General features: G+C 47.2%; 1 protein-coding gene across 1 annotated transcript in view; it reads left to right on the forward strand.

Moving 5' to 3' along the window:
* The window catches only part of vwa8 (von Willebrand factor A domain containing 8), a 625,928-nt gene that overhangs the window by 27,585 nt on the left and 582,743 nt on the right, over positions 1–15,600 (forward strand). Inside the window, exon 3 of the mRNA XM_072514383.1 lies at positions 3,279–3,409. Coding sequence (XP_072370484.1) covers positions 3,279–3,409 — 131 coding nt within the window. The remainder of the gene's footprint in view (positions 1–3,278; positions 3,410–15,600) is intronic.

Below are 15,600 nucleotides of genomic sequence, written 5' to 3' on the forward strand. Positions count from 1 at the left end.
CACAGTCTGTGCGGAAACTGCCGTTCTCCCCGTGTCTCCGTGGGTTTCCTCCGGGTGCTCTGGTTTCCTCCCACAGTCCAAAGGCGTGCAGGTTAGGTGGCTTGCCCATGCAAAATTGCCCTTTGTGTCCAAAAAGGTTAGGAGGGGCTATTGGGTTATGGGGATAGGGTGGAAGCGAGGGCTTAAGTGGGTCGGTGCAGACTCGGTGGGCGGAATGGCCTCCTTCTGCACTGTATGTATCTATGTATCTACCTCACCTGATCTTCTTTCCACTTTAGTTCACAAAATTATAGTTTAAATTATTTTTGGAGAGTTGATTCCTAATCTCACTGCATCCTTTGATGATAAAAGTCTTGACAACATTTTCCAAGCCAAAGTACAGAAGGAGGCCATTTGCCCATTGAGTGTTCACTGGCTCTCCGAAGGAGCATTCTAGGGTGGCACAGTGGTTAACAGCCTCACAGACCAGGGACTGTTGCTTTGGTTTCCTCCCACGGTCCAAAGGTGTGCGGGTTGGGTGGATTGGCGATGGTAAAAATTTGCCCATCATGTACAGGGATGTGCAGGTTCAGTTACGGGGTAGGGCGGGGTGGGCGGAAGAGTGGACATGGGTAGAGTGCTCTTATGAAGAGTCGGTGCACACTCGATGGGTTGAATGGCCTCCTGCACTGTAGGGATTCTACTGTGCCCCATTCCCCTGCTTTATCCCCAACAATAGAATTTGAAAATTGGCATTGTGAAAAGTTGGCTGCTGATTTGCTATGAGCCTGTTTATCATTGCTGGCATAGACAGATTTCAATCCTACTTTATTATAGAATCTGTTTGCTGAGTAAATGGACTGCTCCTGCTGCAAGACTGACTGCCTCCGACTCATTGTCTGCTGACACTATCTTGTTGGAGATAATCACAACCTCCACATGCACACCACACTCAACTAATTTCAGTCTTCCTCCTACTACTTTGCAAAGGGGTCACTCCTGTGTAGTTCCAGTGCCTCCCGTTCATTTGTGCAATTCTTTTTTTCTAATCTTTATTACTGTCACAAGCAGGCTTACATTAACAATGAAGTCACTGTGAAAATCCCCTAGTCGCCACACTGCGGCACCTGTTCGGGTACACAGAGGGAGAATTCAGATTATCCAATTCACCTAACAGCGCGGCACCCGGAGGAAACCCACACAGACACGGGGAGAACGTGCAGACTCCGCATAGACAGTGACCCAAGCGAGAATTGAACCCGAGACCCTGGCGCTGTGAAGCAACAGTGCTAACCATTGTGCTACCGTGCTGCCCTTTTCTAACTCTTTTCTAACAATTATTAATGTTTGTGGCATGCTGTTCATATTGCACACAACTTAAAACAACAAAACTGCACAACAGGGGCAGCACGGCGCATTGGTTAGCACTGCTGCCTCACGGCGTCGGGAAACTGGTTCAATCCTGGGTCACTATCCGTGTGGAGTTTGCACATTTCCCCTGTGTCTGCGTGGGTCTCGCTTCCACATCCCAAAAGCAGGTGCAGGGTAGGTGAATTGGCCACACTAAATTGTCCCTTAATTGGAAAAAAATAACTGGGTACTCTAAATTTGGGTGAAGACAGAATTGCCCAATCTTGTACTCTTTTCTCTCAAAATATGGTATATGAATGTCCCAGATGATATATGAATCCAGGGACTTGAAATGGATTATAAGTAGAGATTTGAAATACTTTTTGGCTATTTGCACTGGAGCGGGAACTTGCCAGAATATGTACACAGGAAAAGTTAGAGGGATTAGACCCAGTTCTAACACCGGGGTAACTATACTACTGACTCCCTGACCCCTCCATTACTCCTCAGCCCTGACCCTTTTGATGACTCGCCCTGACCATATTACACCCCCTGACCTCCCCCATTCCACTCTACCTCTCACCCATTTACCTGCCAGCCTAGCCCCTCACTCACTTCCCTTACGCATTTCCCTTCTCTCTCGAGCTAGTAAAAGTCGTTTTGGGACATTTAAATTTACCAGAATGCTATAAAAAAAGGAGTGTGGCTTGGCTTCCTCCTACACTACGAGCAAGGCAGATATGCTGCACATTTTCCGCTTCAGAAGTCGAGGTAGGAAATGTGGATCTCTCGTACAGGACAAGTAAATAGGAGACGTGACGGAAGTGGCAATCCAATAGTGATTGGCACTCCTTGGAAGTTTCGGCCAAATGAAGATTCAAACTAAGGTGGTGAGAATTATTTTTGATTTTAAAAAGGTGCCATTAAATACTTGAGAACAAAAGTAAGATAGGTGTGTTACATGGTCAGCCAGTCCTGCCTGCTGTGAAACTGGACAAGATATAGAATTTCATAGTACTTTAAGCATAGAAACAGACCATTAAGCCCAACTGGTCTGTGCTGGTGTTTATACCACACATCTTACTAATTTTATCATATCAACATATCGTTCCATTCCTTTCAACCTTGTACTGGTTTAGTTGCTCCTTCGATGCATCTACACTATTTGCTATATTCCATGTGGTATTCATGTTATTCTGAGTAAAGAAACTTTTCCTGAATTCCTTATTAAATTTGTATTACCTGATAGTTATGGCCCCTAGTTTTAGATTCTCTATTAAGGCCAAATCTATTTTGTCCATTGAGCTTGCTTTTACTGTTATAGCTCCCTCCTGCAAGAACTCGCAGTCTCCGGAGATTGAGAGGTTCTTCTCTCCTGGCTGGGTAATCTAAAACTCTAGGCCACAATCTCAGGGTGAGTGGATGATGACTTACGATTGAGATGAGGAAAAATGTGTTCACTCAAAGGGTTTTGTATCTCCTGAATTCTCTGCCCTCCAGCCTCCTCGTTGAATATACTTGAGACTGGGAAAGACATGTTTAGTGTCTCAAGGAATCAAGTGACAAGGGGAATGGGCGTGAAAGTGGAGTTGAAGCCACAATTGTATTGGAGCAGGCTCAAAAGACCTACCCTGCTTATGAGTAGATTCTGTCAGTTGAGGTGAAAAATCGAATTTCTGAAATTTCTCTCTGATCCCATCTTGACAATCAGGTCAGCTCTGGAACATCTCTTGCTACCCCATCAAATCACCTACCCTCTAACTGAAACACAGTAACATTATAAAAATGTACAATCCAGTAAATTTGTATTCAGTTTTTCTGGAAGGTTGTGTTATTTTTGTTGCAATTTTCACTATAAGCCTTACAAGTTCTGAAATTCTGTTGCTTTTTTGCTCTGATGTGTTGTGAAGATGAGGACAGTAATTAAATCAGTTTTTATTCTCCTCAAGTGTTGGAACCCATACCTCAGGCACTCGCCCAGCACCTTCGATGGATCATGCAGAAAGATCTGCTGGGGCAAGATGTTTTCCTTATCGGACCACCTGGTCCTTTACGCCGTTCCGTTGCTATGCAGTATTTGGTAAGTCATTTTCTAGATTGTATGCAAGTGCTCTGGCTGTGTTGTAATACATCATTCCTATTTGTTAACTGTGTACATGAAGAATAATTTGGTGGTGAAAAAGAAACCAGTTTACAGTTTACAGATATGTGGGCATGAGTAAAAATGACAAATACTGGAAATTAAATCAATGGGGTGCACCTTCTGAGAAAATAAAGTGTAGAGGACCAGTAACATGTTAGTTTTGTACCTGCATTTTGCAGATTAAGTTGTTGAACTGATCTTTGGGTCATATGAGATTTCATGGTAGGTTTTTAGTGTTTTGTTGTTTTTTCAGTGTATCTATGCATATTTAAAAGTTCTCTGTTGACAGTGGTCCCGGTGTGTTATGTTCCGAAATCCATCACGGCTCAAAAACTCAACGTGTCTATAGGGACGTGAGACCACTGTCAATCCAAATGCGTAAGGGTTAATTATGTGAATTAGCCCAAATATCTGACTCAATGTGAATGAATCATTGCCTTGGACAAGTAGGAAAAGCAAATCTGCAATTTGTTCTTTGGTCCTTACCTGGTCCTCCTTTGGTCCAAAAAGAATAAAAAAAAAAAAAAAAAAATATTTTATTGAAAATTTTTGGTCAACCATCACAGTACATTGTGTATCCTTTACACAATAATATAACAGTATAAATAACAATGACCTGTTTTATAAACAAAGAATAAATAATATATAACAAAAACGAAAACTAAAACTAAATGGCAACTGCCTTGTCTCAGATAAACACTCTCCAAAAATATGATTTAACAGTCCAATATACAATTATTTATAGCAACGATCTATACATATTATACATATATATTAACAACCCTGAGAGTCCTTCTGGTCCCCCCCCCCCCGGGCTGCTGCTGCTACCTTCTTCTTTTCCATTCCCTCTATCTTTCTGTGAGGTATTCGACGAACGGTTGCCACCGCCTGGTGAACCCTTGAGCCGATCCCCTTAGGACGAACTTAATCCGTTCCAGCTTTATAAACCCTGCCATGTCATTTATCCAGGTCTCCACCCCCGGGGGCTTGGCTTCCTTCCACATCAACAGTATCCTGCGCCGGGCTACTAGGGACGCAAAGGCCAAAACATCGGCCTCTCTCGCCTCCTGCACTCCCGGCTCTTGTGCAACCCCAAATATAGCCAACCCCCAGCTTGGTTCGACCTGGACCCCCACTACTTTCGAAAGCACCTTTGTCACCCCCATCCAGAACCCCTGTAGTGCCGGACATGACCAGAACATGTGGGTGTGATTCGCTGGGCTTCTCGAGCATCTCGCACACCTATCCTCTACCCCAAAAAATTTACTGAGCCGTGCTCCAGTCATACGCGCCCTGTGTAACACCTTAAATTGAATCAGGCTTAACCTGGCACACGAGGACGATGAGTTTACCCTATTTAGGGCATCCGCCCACAGCCCCTCCTCAATCTCCTCCCCCAGCTCTTCTTCCCATTTCCCTTTCAGCTCATCTACCATAATCTCCCCCTCGTCCCTCATTTCCCTATATATATCTGACACATTACCGTCCCCCACCCATGTCTTTGAGATCACTCTGTCCTGCACCTCATGCGTCGGGAGCTGCGGGAATTCCCTCACCTGTTGCCTCGCAAAAGCCCTCAGTTGCATATACCGGAATGCATTCCTTTGGGGCAACCCATATTTCTCGGTCAGCGCTCCCAGACTTGTGAACTTCCCATCCACAAACAGATCTTTCAGTTGCGTTACTCCTGCTCTTTGCCATATTCCAAATCCCCCATCCATTCTCCCCGGGGCAAACCTATGGTTATTTCTTATCAGGGACCCCACCAAGGCTCCCGTCTTTCCCCTATGCCGTCTCCACTGTCCCCAAATTTTCAAAGTCGCCACCACCACCGGGCTTGTGGTGTATTTCTTCGGTGAGAACGGCAATGGGGCCGTCACCATAGCTTGTAGGCTCGTCCCCCTACAGGATGCCCTCTCCAATCTCTTCCACGCCACTCCCTCCTCTTCTCCCATCCACTTACTCACCATTGAGATATTGGCGGCCCAGTAGTACTCACTTAGGCTCGGTAATGCCAGCCCCCCCCTATCCCTACTACGCTGTAAGAATCCCTTCCTCACTCTCGGGGTCTTCCCGGCCCACACAAAACTCATGATACTCTTTTCGATCCTTTTGAAAAAAGCCTTCGTGATCACCACCGGGAGGCACTGAAACACAAAGAGGAATCTCGGGAGGACTACCATTTTAACCGCCTGCACCCTCCCTGCCAGTGACAGGGATACCATGTCCCATCTCTTGAAGTCCTCCTCCATTTGTTCCACCAATCGCGTTAAATTTAACCTATGCAATGTACCCCAATTCTTGGCTATCTGGATCCCCAAGTAACGAAAGTCCCTTGTTACCTTCCTCAGCGGAAAGTCCTCTATTTCTCTGCTCTGCTCCCCTGGATGCACCACAAACAACTCACTTTTCCCCATGTTCAGTTTATATCCTGAGAATTCTCCAAACTCCCGAAGTGTCCGCATTATCTCTGGCATCCCCTCCGCCGGGTCCGCTACATATAACAACAAATCATCCGCATATAGAGATACCCGGTGTTCTTCTCCTCCTCTAAGTACTCCCCTCCACTTCTTGGAACCCCTCAATGCTATTGCCAGGGGCTCAATCGCCAGTGCAAACAATAATGGGGACAGAGGGCATCCCTGCCTTGTCCCTCTATGGAGCCGAGAGTATGCAGATCCCCGTCCATTCGTGACCACACTCGCCACTGGGGCCCTATACAACAGCTGCACCCATCCAACATACTCATCTCCAAAACCAAATCTCCTCAGCACCTCCCACAGATAATCCCACTCCACTCTATCAAATGCTTTCTCGGCATCCATCGCCACCACTATCTCCGCTTCCCCCTCTGGTGGGGGCATCATCATTACCCCTAGCAGCCTCCGTATATTCGTATTCAGCTGTCTCCCCTTCACAAACCCAGTTTGGTCCTCATGGACCACCCTCGGGACACAATCCTTTATCCTCATTGCCATTACCTTGGCCAGAATCTTAGCGTCTACATTTAGGAGGGAACTAGGTCTATAGGACCCGCATTGCAGCGGGTCCTTTTCCTTCTTTAGGAGAAGCGATATCGTTGCCTCTGACATAGTCGGGGGCAGCTGTCCCCTTTCCTTTGCCTCATTAAAGGTCCTCATCAGTAGCGGGGCGAGCAAGTCCACATATTTCCTGTAAAATTCAACTGGGAATCCATCCGGTCCCGGAGCCTTCCCCGCCTGCATACTCCTAATTCCTTTCACTACTTCCTCTATTTCAATCTGTGCTCCCAGTCCCACCCTTTCCTGCTCCTCCACCTTGGGAAATTCCAGCCGGTCCAGAAAGCCCATCATTCTCTCCCTCCCATCCGGGGGTTGAGCTTCGTATAATTTTTATAAAATGCCTTGAGCACTCCATTCACTCTCTCCGCTCCCCGCTCCATCTCTCCTTCCTCATCCCTCACTCCCCCTATTTCCCTCGCTGCTCCCCTTTTCCTCAATTGGTGGGCCAGCAACCTGCTCGCCTTCTCCCCATATTCGTACTGTACACCCTGTGCCTTCCTCCACTGTGCCTCTGCAGTACCCGTTGTCAGCAAGTCAAATTCTACGTGTAGCCTTTGCCTTTCCCTGTACAGTCCCTCCTCCGGTGCCTCCGCATATTGTCTGTCCACCCTCAGAAGTTCTTGCAGCAACCGCTCCCGTTCCCTACTCTCCTGCTTTCCTTTATGTGCCCTTATTGATATCAGCTCCCCTCTAACCACTGCCTTCAGCGCCTCCCAGACCACTCCCACCTGGACCTCCCCAGTATCATTGAGTTCCAAGTACTTTTCAATGCACCCCCTCACCCTTAGACACACCCCCTCATCTGCCATTAGTCCCATGTCCATTCTCCAGGGTGGGCGCCCTTCTGTTTCCTCCCCTATCTCCAAGTCCACCCAATGTGGAGCGTGATCCGAAATGGCTATAGCCGTATACTCCGTTCCCCTCACCTTCGGGATCAACGCCCTTCCCAAAACAGAAAAGTCTATTCGCGAATAGACTTTGTGGACATAGGAGAAAAACGAAAACTCCTTACTCCTAGCTCTGCTAAATCTCCATGGGTCTACTCCTCCCATCTGCTCCATAAAATCTTTAAGCACCTTGGCTGCTGCCGGCCTCCTTCCAGTCCTGGACCTCGACCTGTCCAGCCCTGGTTCCAACACCGTATTGAAATCTCCCCCCATTACCAACTTTCCCACCTCTAGGTCCGGGATACGTCCTAGCATACGTCTCATAAAATTGGCATCATCCCAGTTCGGGGCATATACGTTTACCAAAACCACCGTCTCCCCCTGTAGTTTGCCACTCACCATCACGTATCTGCCCCCGCTATCCGCCACTATAGCCTTTGCCTCAAACATTACCCGCTTCCCCACTAATATAGCCACCCCCCTGTTTTTCACATCTAGCCCCGAATGGAACACCTGCCCCACCCAACCTTTGCGTAGTCTCACCTGGTCTATCAGTTTCAAGTGCGTTTCCTGTAACATAACCACGTCTGCCTTAAGTTTCTTAAGGTGTGCGAGTACCCATGCCCTCTTTATCGGCCCGTTCAGCCCTCTCACGTTCCACGTGATCAGCCGGGTTGGGGAGCTTTTTACCCCCCCCTTGTCGATTAGCCATCCCCTTTTTCCAGCTCCTCACCCGGTTCCCACGCAGCTGTGTCCCCCCCAGGCGGTGCCCCCCCGCCCATCCCACCCCATGCCAGCTTCCCCCTCTCCCCAGCTGCAGCAGCCCAATAATTCCCCCCTCCCACCCCCCCCCCCCCCAGCTAGATCCCCCCCTAGCGTAGTTACACCCCCCATGTTGCTCCCAGAAGTCAGCAAACTCTGGCCGACCTCGGCTTCCCCCCGTGACCTCGGCTCGCACCGTGCGACACCCCCTCCTTCCTGCTTCCCTATTCCCGCCATGATTATCATAGCGCGGGAACCAAGCCCGCGCTTCCCCCTTGTCCCCGCCCCCAATGGCCAACGCCCCATCTCCACCTCCTTTCCTCCCCCCACCACCTCCTGTGGAAGAAGGAAAAGTTACCACATCGCAGGATTAATAACATCTTTCCCCCCTTTTTACCCCCCTCTTCGCCCCCCATACTCGCCCCACCACTTTGTTTCAAACGGTCTTTTTTTTAATAACCCGCTCATTCCAATTTTTCTTCCACGATAAAAGTCCACGCCTCATCTGCCGTCTCAAAGTAGCGGTGCCTCCCTTGATATGTGACCCACAGTCTTGCCGGTTGCAGCATTCCGAATTTTATCTTCTTTTTGTGAAGCACCGCCTTGGCCCGATTAAAGCTCGCCCTCCTTCTCGCCACCTCCGCACTCCAGTCTTGGTATACGCGGATCACCGCGTTCTCCCACTTACTGCTCCGAGTTTTCTTTGCCCATCTAAGGACCATCTCTCTATCCTTAAAACGGAGGAATCTCACCACTATGGCTCTAGGAATTTCTCCTGCTCTCGGTCCTCGCGCCATCACTCGGTATGCTCCATCCACCTCCAGCGGACCCGCCGGGGCCTCCGCTCCCATTAACGAGTGCAGCATCGTGCTCACATATGCCACGACGTCCGCTCCCTCCGCACCTTCAGGAGACAGACAATGAGAATCCTTAGGTTGTTCCTCCTCGCGTTGTTCTCCAGCGCCTCCAGCCTTTCCACACATCGTTTATGGTGTGCCTCGTGCATCTCCGTCTTCACCACCAGGCCCTGTATGTCGTCCTCATTCTCGGCAGCCTTTGCCTTCACGACCCGAAGCTCCCGCTCCTGGGTCTTTTGCTCCTCCTTTAGCCCTTCATATCGGGGCCAACAGCTCCTTCTTCATTTCCTTTTTGAGTTCTTCCACGCAGCGTTTCAGAAACTCGTGTTGTTCAGGGCCCCATATTAAACTGCCACCTTCCGACGCCATCTTGGTTTTTGCTTGCCTTCCTTGCCGCTGCTCTAAAGGATCCACCGCAATCCGGCCACCTTCCTCTCCTTTTTTCATCCGTATCCAGGGGGGATTCCCTTCTGGTTCACCGCACAGTACTTTTAGCCGTTAAAATTGCCGTTGGGGCTCTTATTAAGAGCCCAAAAGTCCGTTCCACCGGGAGCTGCCGAAACGTGCGACTCAGCTGGTCATCGCCGCACCCGGAAGTCCAAAAAGAATAAAATTAGCAACATGTCAAGTACTTTTAATACTGAAATACCAATTCACAAAGATGCTTTTGAATTGAACATGAAGTTGACTATTTTAGCTTGGGAATCCATTCAGTAGGCTCCCATAGGATATCTGTGGATGGATGACTGAGGTTGTACATTTTTGGTGCCCATCCTGTTGACACTCTTCGTGGTTTGTTCCAGGCATTGCTGTATAGTCCTGGGCATGTACCTGATATCTTTTTATATGCATGACTGAGACTGCCTCTGCTTTGCTTTCCCTCACGGCCACATAGAGTAGCAGACCACATGCCTTAAATAATCAGCCCCAAGATTCCAGACTAAATTGTATTTGGGTCACTCCTAGTTTTCTTACTGCAGACAGGACCCAGGCACCCCCCTTTTGAGTTTTACTTCCAGACAACTGCCTGTCCCACTCTGTGTGCTGCCTGGGTCCCAATCCCTCCTTGACTATTGACATATGTTATGGGAGATGTGCTTTCAGAACCCCAAAATGTATCTTGGAGTGCAACCAACCTCCCCTTTAATGCTATTGTTGCTTTTCCGAGCACACGACTTGTTCTGCAGGTGTGGGATTACAATTATGGACACGTGGGTTTTTAAACACAAAACAATGTTTATTCCATGAACTTAACTTAGCCTCTTAAATAAACATTGGATCTCTTAATGCTGTTTATTGCTGTTTAGCACAGGGCTGGGCTGTTTAGCACAGGGCTAAATCGCTGGCTTTGAAAGCAGACCAAGGCAGGCCAGCAGCACGGTTCAATTCCCGTACCAGCCTCCCTGAACAGGCGACGGAATGTGGCGACTAGGGGCTTTTCACAGTAACTTCATTTGAAGCCTACTTGTGACAATAAGCGATTTTCATTGACCCCCCTTCAAAGATAACCCGAAAATATTACAACACTAAATAATCCTTCAGTTACTCCTTTCAACATCCATGAGACTTAACACCTTTAAACAGAAACACATCAGGTTAAAGGCAGTACTATTATGAGTTTAAATCACCCAAATGATTCAGAGATAATCTTTCATGGCAGAGATCACAGAAGATCCAGCTCACTGCAAACGCAGACACTCCCAAGCTCTTTTCAAACTGAAACTAAACTGCAAAATGGCTGAACTAAAACCAAGCTCCACCCACACTCTGACATCACTGCATTTCTTAAAGGTACATTGCTTAAACATCCATTTCTTAAAGGTACCCTCACACGAAACATACCTCAGACATCTGCTCTCAAACCTCTGTCCCAGGGTCTCTAAAACACCAGCACCAACTTAAGCGACCAGTTGTTGCTTCTCATTTTGCTTCATGCATGGACTGTACCAAAGGTAAGGCATGAAAATTCAGTACTTCGCTAACGGAACATGTACAAGAGACACAGGATTCGGGGAAGTACAGGCTGATAGAAGGAACATAAGAACAGCAGTTAACCAGTCAGGCAGAAGGAGGCAGAGAGCTTGTGCGAAATACAATGAGACAAGAGACATACAGAATAAGTTTAAGTGAAAATGGATGAGACATATGGAATGAAAAGTGAACAGATGGTGTGAAAGGCAAAGCAAAACAGATAGCCAGAAGGTTATAAAGCAACTTAATAGTCGTGACAACTTTGTGGCGATTAACTGGAAGAAATGTATATTTTATAGTACATGAATTTTATCAAGACTTTTATAACTTAGGATTCATCTATAATAAAACCTTTTTCATCCAATTGTTAATTGAGTTTCTATGTATTGTATTTTTCCTATAATGAGCAATGATTTTCCTCGTGGCTGTTGTGGACTTCAGTTCTGCTGGCCATAACAGTTCATGTTTGCTTCTACTCTTGCCGTTTTCAATCCAGAAAGCATTAAGAAAATTAAATTTAAAAAACCCACAAATATTCATAATGTTTATAGCTTCTGTAGTGATGAATATAAGATATTGTCATACTTTATGGTTTGTACTTTTGCAGTAATATTATTAAAGCCTAGTTTAAAATGCTTACAGTATGGCTGCTAGTGCTGTGATTAACAGTGAGGTAACCAATGATTTTTGCAGGGGACGTGTTTTGCTAATAGTAAAATCCATTTTACTTGTTTGCAGATAGAGAGCTAGTGCAATGTTATGACAGTTTGAGCCAGGCTAAATAAACCAAGCCACATCTTGTAGCAAGAGACAAAAGAATGCTGTGTGCTATGAGTGCAGCTGGTGTAGCTAATGGGAGGGACCAGGTCTATCTGGACAAGGAATTGCTTTTTGGGCTCCAGGCAGAGCAGAAGGTTTTCAGCTTGGTCCTCAAAACAAGTTTATCTCCCCAAGATAAGCAAGTAAAACCTGGTTGTCAACTGCATACATAAGTGGTATTTGAAATATGGATTTGCTTAATTGAAATGTAGAGGCAGGTTTCAGGGAGCAAATGAAGATGTTTTTTAAAAAAATCATCCTTTGGCTATGGGCGTCGCTGGCTGGGTCAGCATTTGTTGCCCATCCCTAATTGCCCTTGAATTGAATGGTTTGCTAGGCCATTTTAGAGGAGGGGCAGTTAAAAGTCAACTACATCGTTGAGAGAAAAGCGAGATGTTTGTGATCCAAGCTCAGGGACAGGAAAAGGGACTCTGAGAGCTTCTGCTGAAGATGGTCGAGAAGAGCTTCTGGTACCTTGGGATACAGGTGGCTCGAAAGTGGGATGCCCTCCACAAGCTTAATCTATCTCGGCTGGTAGAGCAGATGGAGGGGGACTTCAAAAGGTGGGACATGCTCCCGCTATCTTTAACGGGGAGGGTGCAGACCGTTAAAATGACGGTTCTCCCCAGATTCCTGTTCGTCTTCCAGTGCCTTCCCATCTTCATCCCTATGTTCTTCTTTAAGGCCCTACTCCTGTAGGGCAGTAACATTTGCTCACAGTTTTATCAAATTCAGTTCTAATCCAGGATCTTAACTAAAATTGGGGTTCTGGTCCAGACCCGTAGCACTATTAAATGGACATCCCAAATTATTCACATTTAACATTACGCAAGAAAGCCCATATTGGCTTTTCTTTTCCACAATATTTAAGAAACTTATGGTGGTAGCAGTTTAAATTTAGAAGCAGGCAGTTGAAATGAATCTCCACTTTTAATCTGTTATACTGCAGCTTTCAACAGTATTGCAGAAACAAATTGTGTGTTGCTTAACACTGGAATGTGAAATACTTTCCCATCTGTGAGCCTCTCCCATTTTTGGAGTTGTATTTTTTTCCCCCCTATCCTAATGCCTTATTTGAAAATATAAAGTTTCCCATCAAAACAGCCTGAACTGATTCTGATCCCGATGAAAGATGGTTGCAGTAGTGGGACCAAAACACCAGTCGATGTGTAGAGAAGGAAGTTGATTCGACCTTTCTGTAACTTTGAGACTTAAGTAAATAAAAAAGTACAAGAACAGCTGGATCATTTCATTCATTCACGACTCAATTCATCCTGCCTTTCTCTTTTACCATATCTGTTTCTATGTCTCTTTTCCCAGCTCCACATATAGCGTTGTCAAGATCTTGTGCTCTTGTTTTCATCTGTTCTCTGACTGTCGTCCCTTCACCCCTAGACCCCTTCAGTCACCCACTAGTGGCCCCAGCTCCATTCACACTCCTGTTTCTCCAATCTGACAACCTCTCAGTATCTTTCTTTGGAAATATAGGACAGAACCTTAGCAAAATTTGTCAGTGTCAGGTTTTGACCTTAATCCTCCGGTGTGTACCGCTCCAAATGCACAGCCAAGTATGCAGACCAGATTTTCTGGCATTTAGTGCACAGAAAATTTGGGGCATGGTTTGTGCCATCTCACTGGCAGGGCCGAGCTTGATAGAGCTGGTCGGGCCCTGATCACTCCTAAAAATAAACTTTCCCCTCGCATTTCTCTCTCTCTCGCTTTCTCTCTCTCTCTCTTTCTCTCTCTCTCTCTCTCGCAGGAGAGGGTGAGGAGGAGATTCAGGGAACACCAGCAGAGTGGGCATAGGAGGGGATCAAACCGACCCCAGGAGGGGGGCCACCACACCAGCGGAAAAGCTAGCGCCAGGAGGTATGGGGGAGGGGGGGTTGCGTGACTCATCTCCCACCGGGGGGGGAGCGAGTGGGGATGGAGGCACAAGACGCAGGGGGATAAATAAAAGGGGGTTCAGGGGTATGTGGGAGGCAGCAAGGGGGGGGGGAACAAATTGCGGGTGGAACAAATTGCAGGGGGAAGAAAGCGAAGGGGGTGGGGGGAGCGTTGTCGACAGGCTTCAGCAGGTCACTCTTGGAAACATGATGGACCCACAAGTAACCACTTTGGAGGATCTCTGGACAAAGGAAAACCCCGGAGTGCAGCGGCCCATCCACATGGCGTTCACACAGTTGGTGGCCATGTTTGGTGATCCCTGGACAAAGGGAAACCCCGGAGTGCAGGGACACATCCACAAGCTTAAGTATGGTTGAGGGGGGGAACAAAAACACCCCATCAGAACAGTCACCTGGAACGTCAGGGTCAGGGGACTTAACTGCCCAGTGAAAAGATCCACAGTGTTCACCCATCTGAAAAGTACGAAAGCCGACATAGTTTTCCTCCAAGAGACGCAACTGAGGTGGAAGGACTGACTGCGGGTAAGGAAGGTATGAGTGGGACAGACGTACCATTCCTGTTACGGGACGAGAGCCAGAGGGGTAGCCATACTGATAAGTAAATGGATGATGTTGACAGCGCCGAAGATAGTTACGGACCAAGGGGGACAGTACATCATGGTCAGTGGTGTCCTAAATGGGGCACCGGTCGTCCTTGTCATGTGTATGCTCCCAACTAGGACAACACGGAGTTTGTAAAGAAGACCATGATGGAATCCCCGACATAGATACACACCGGCTGATCACAGTAATAATCTTTATTGTCAAGAGTAGGCTTACATTAACACTGCAATGAAGTTACTGTGAAAAGCCGCTAGTCACCACATTCCGGCGCCTGTTCGGATTCACAGAGGGAGAATTCAGAATATCCAATTCACCTAACAGCACGTCTTTCGGGACAAGTGGGAGGAAACCGGAGCACCCGGAGGAAGCCCACGCAGACACAGGGAGAACGTGCAGACCCCACACAGACAGTGAACCAAGCCGGGAATCGAACCTGGGACCCTGGAGCTGTGAAGCAACAGTGCTAACCACTGTGCTACTGTGATGCCCTCATGGAGGGGAGGGGACTTTAACTTTGTACGGGACCCATTGACGGACAGGTCAAACCTCAGAAGAGGGAAAATGCAGGCATGGCGAGAGAACTGGGAATATCTAGAAGGTGGCAGTGGACCCATGGCAGTACATGCACCCAGGTGAAAAGTTTTCCTTTTTCTCGCAAGTACACAAGGTCTATACCCGCATTGACTTCTTTGTAGTGGGGAAATCAGTGCTTCCAGAGACAATAAGGGCGGAATACTGCAGGATTGTAATCTTTACAATCCATTACATGGATGTGAGGTTGGAGAGGTGCCATGCCCAACGCCCCACATGGAGGTTGGGCACGACCCACTTAGTCGACAAGGTCTTCTGCCAGAAAACATCACTATTCGTAATAAACACATTATTAACAAATGGAACGGGGAAGTCTCACCTACTTTCTGGGAGGTGCCGAAGGCTGTGAGAGGAGAAATTATTGCCTATAAGGTATGCAGAGACAGGGAAGAGAGGGAGGCCAGGCAACAACTGATCAATCTAGTGATGGGAGACAAGGAAATAGCTGGGGAACTAAATAAGTACTTTGCGTCAGTCTTCACAGTAGAAGACATGAGTAATATCCCAACAATTCAGGAGAGTCGGGGGGCAGAGTTGAATATGGTAGCCATCACAAAGGAGAAAGTGCTAGAGAAACTAAGAGGTCTAAAAATGGATAAATCCGGGCCCAGATGGGCTACATCCTAGAGTTCTAAAGGAGATAGCTGAAGAAATAGTGGAGGTGTTAGTTATGATCTTTCAAAAGTCACT

Source organism: Scyliorhinus torazame, chromosome 8 (assembly GCF_047496885.1).
Source record: "Scyliorhinus torazame isolate Kashiwa2021f chromosome 8, sScyTor2.1, whole genome shotgun sequence".
Classification (NCBI taxonomy): domain Eukaryota; kingdom Metazoa; phylum Chordata; class Chondrichthyes; order Carcharhiniformes; family Scyliorhinidae; genus Scyliorhinus; species Scyliorhinus torazame.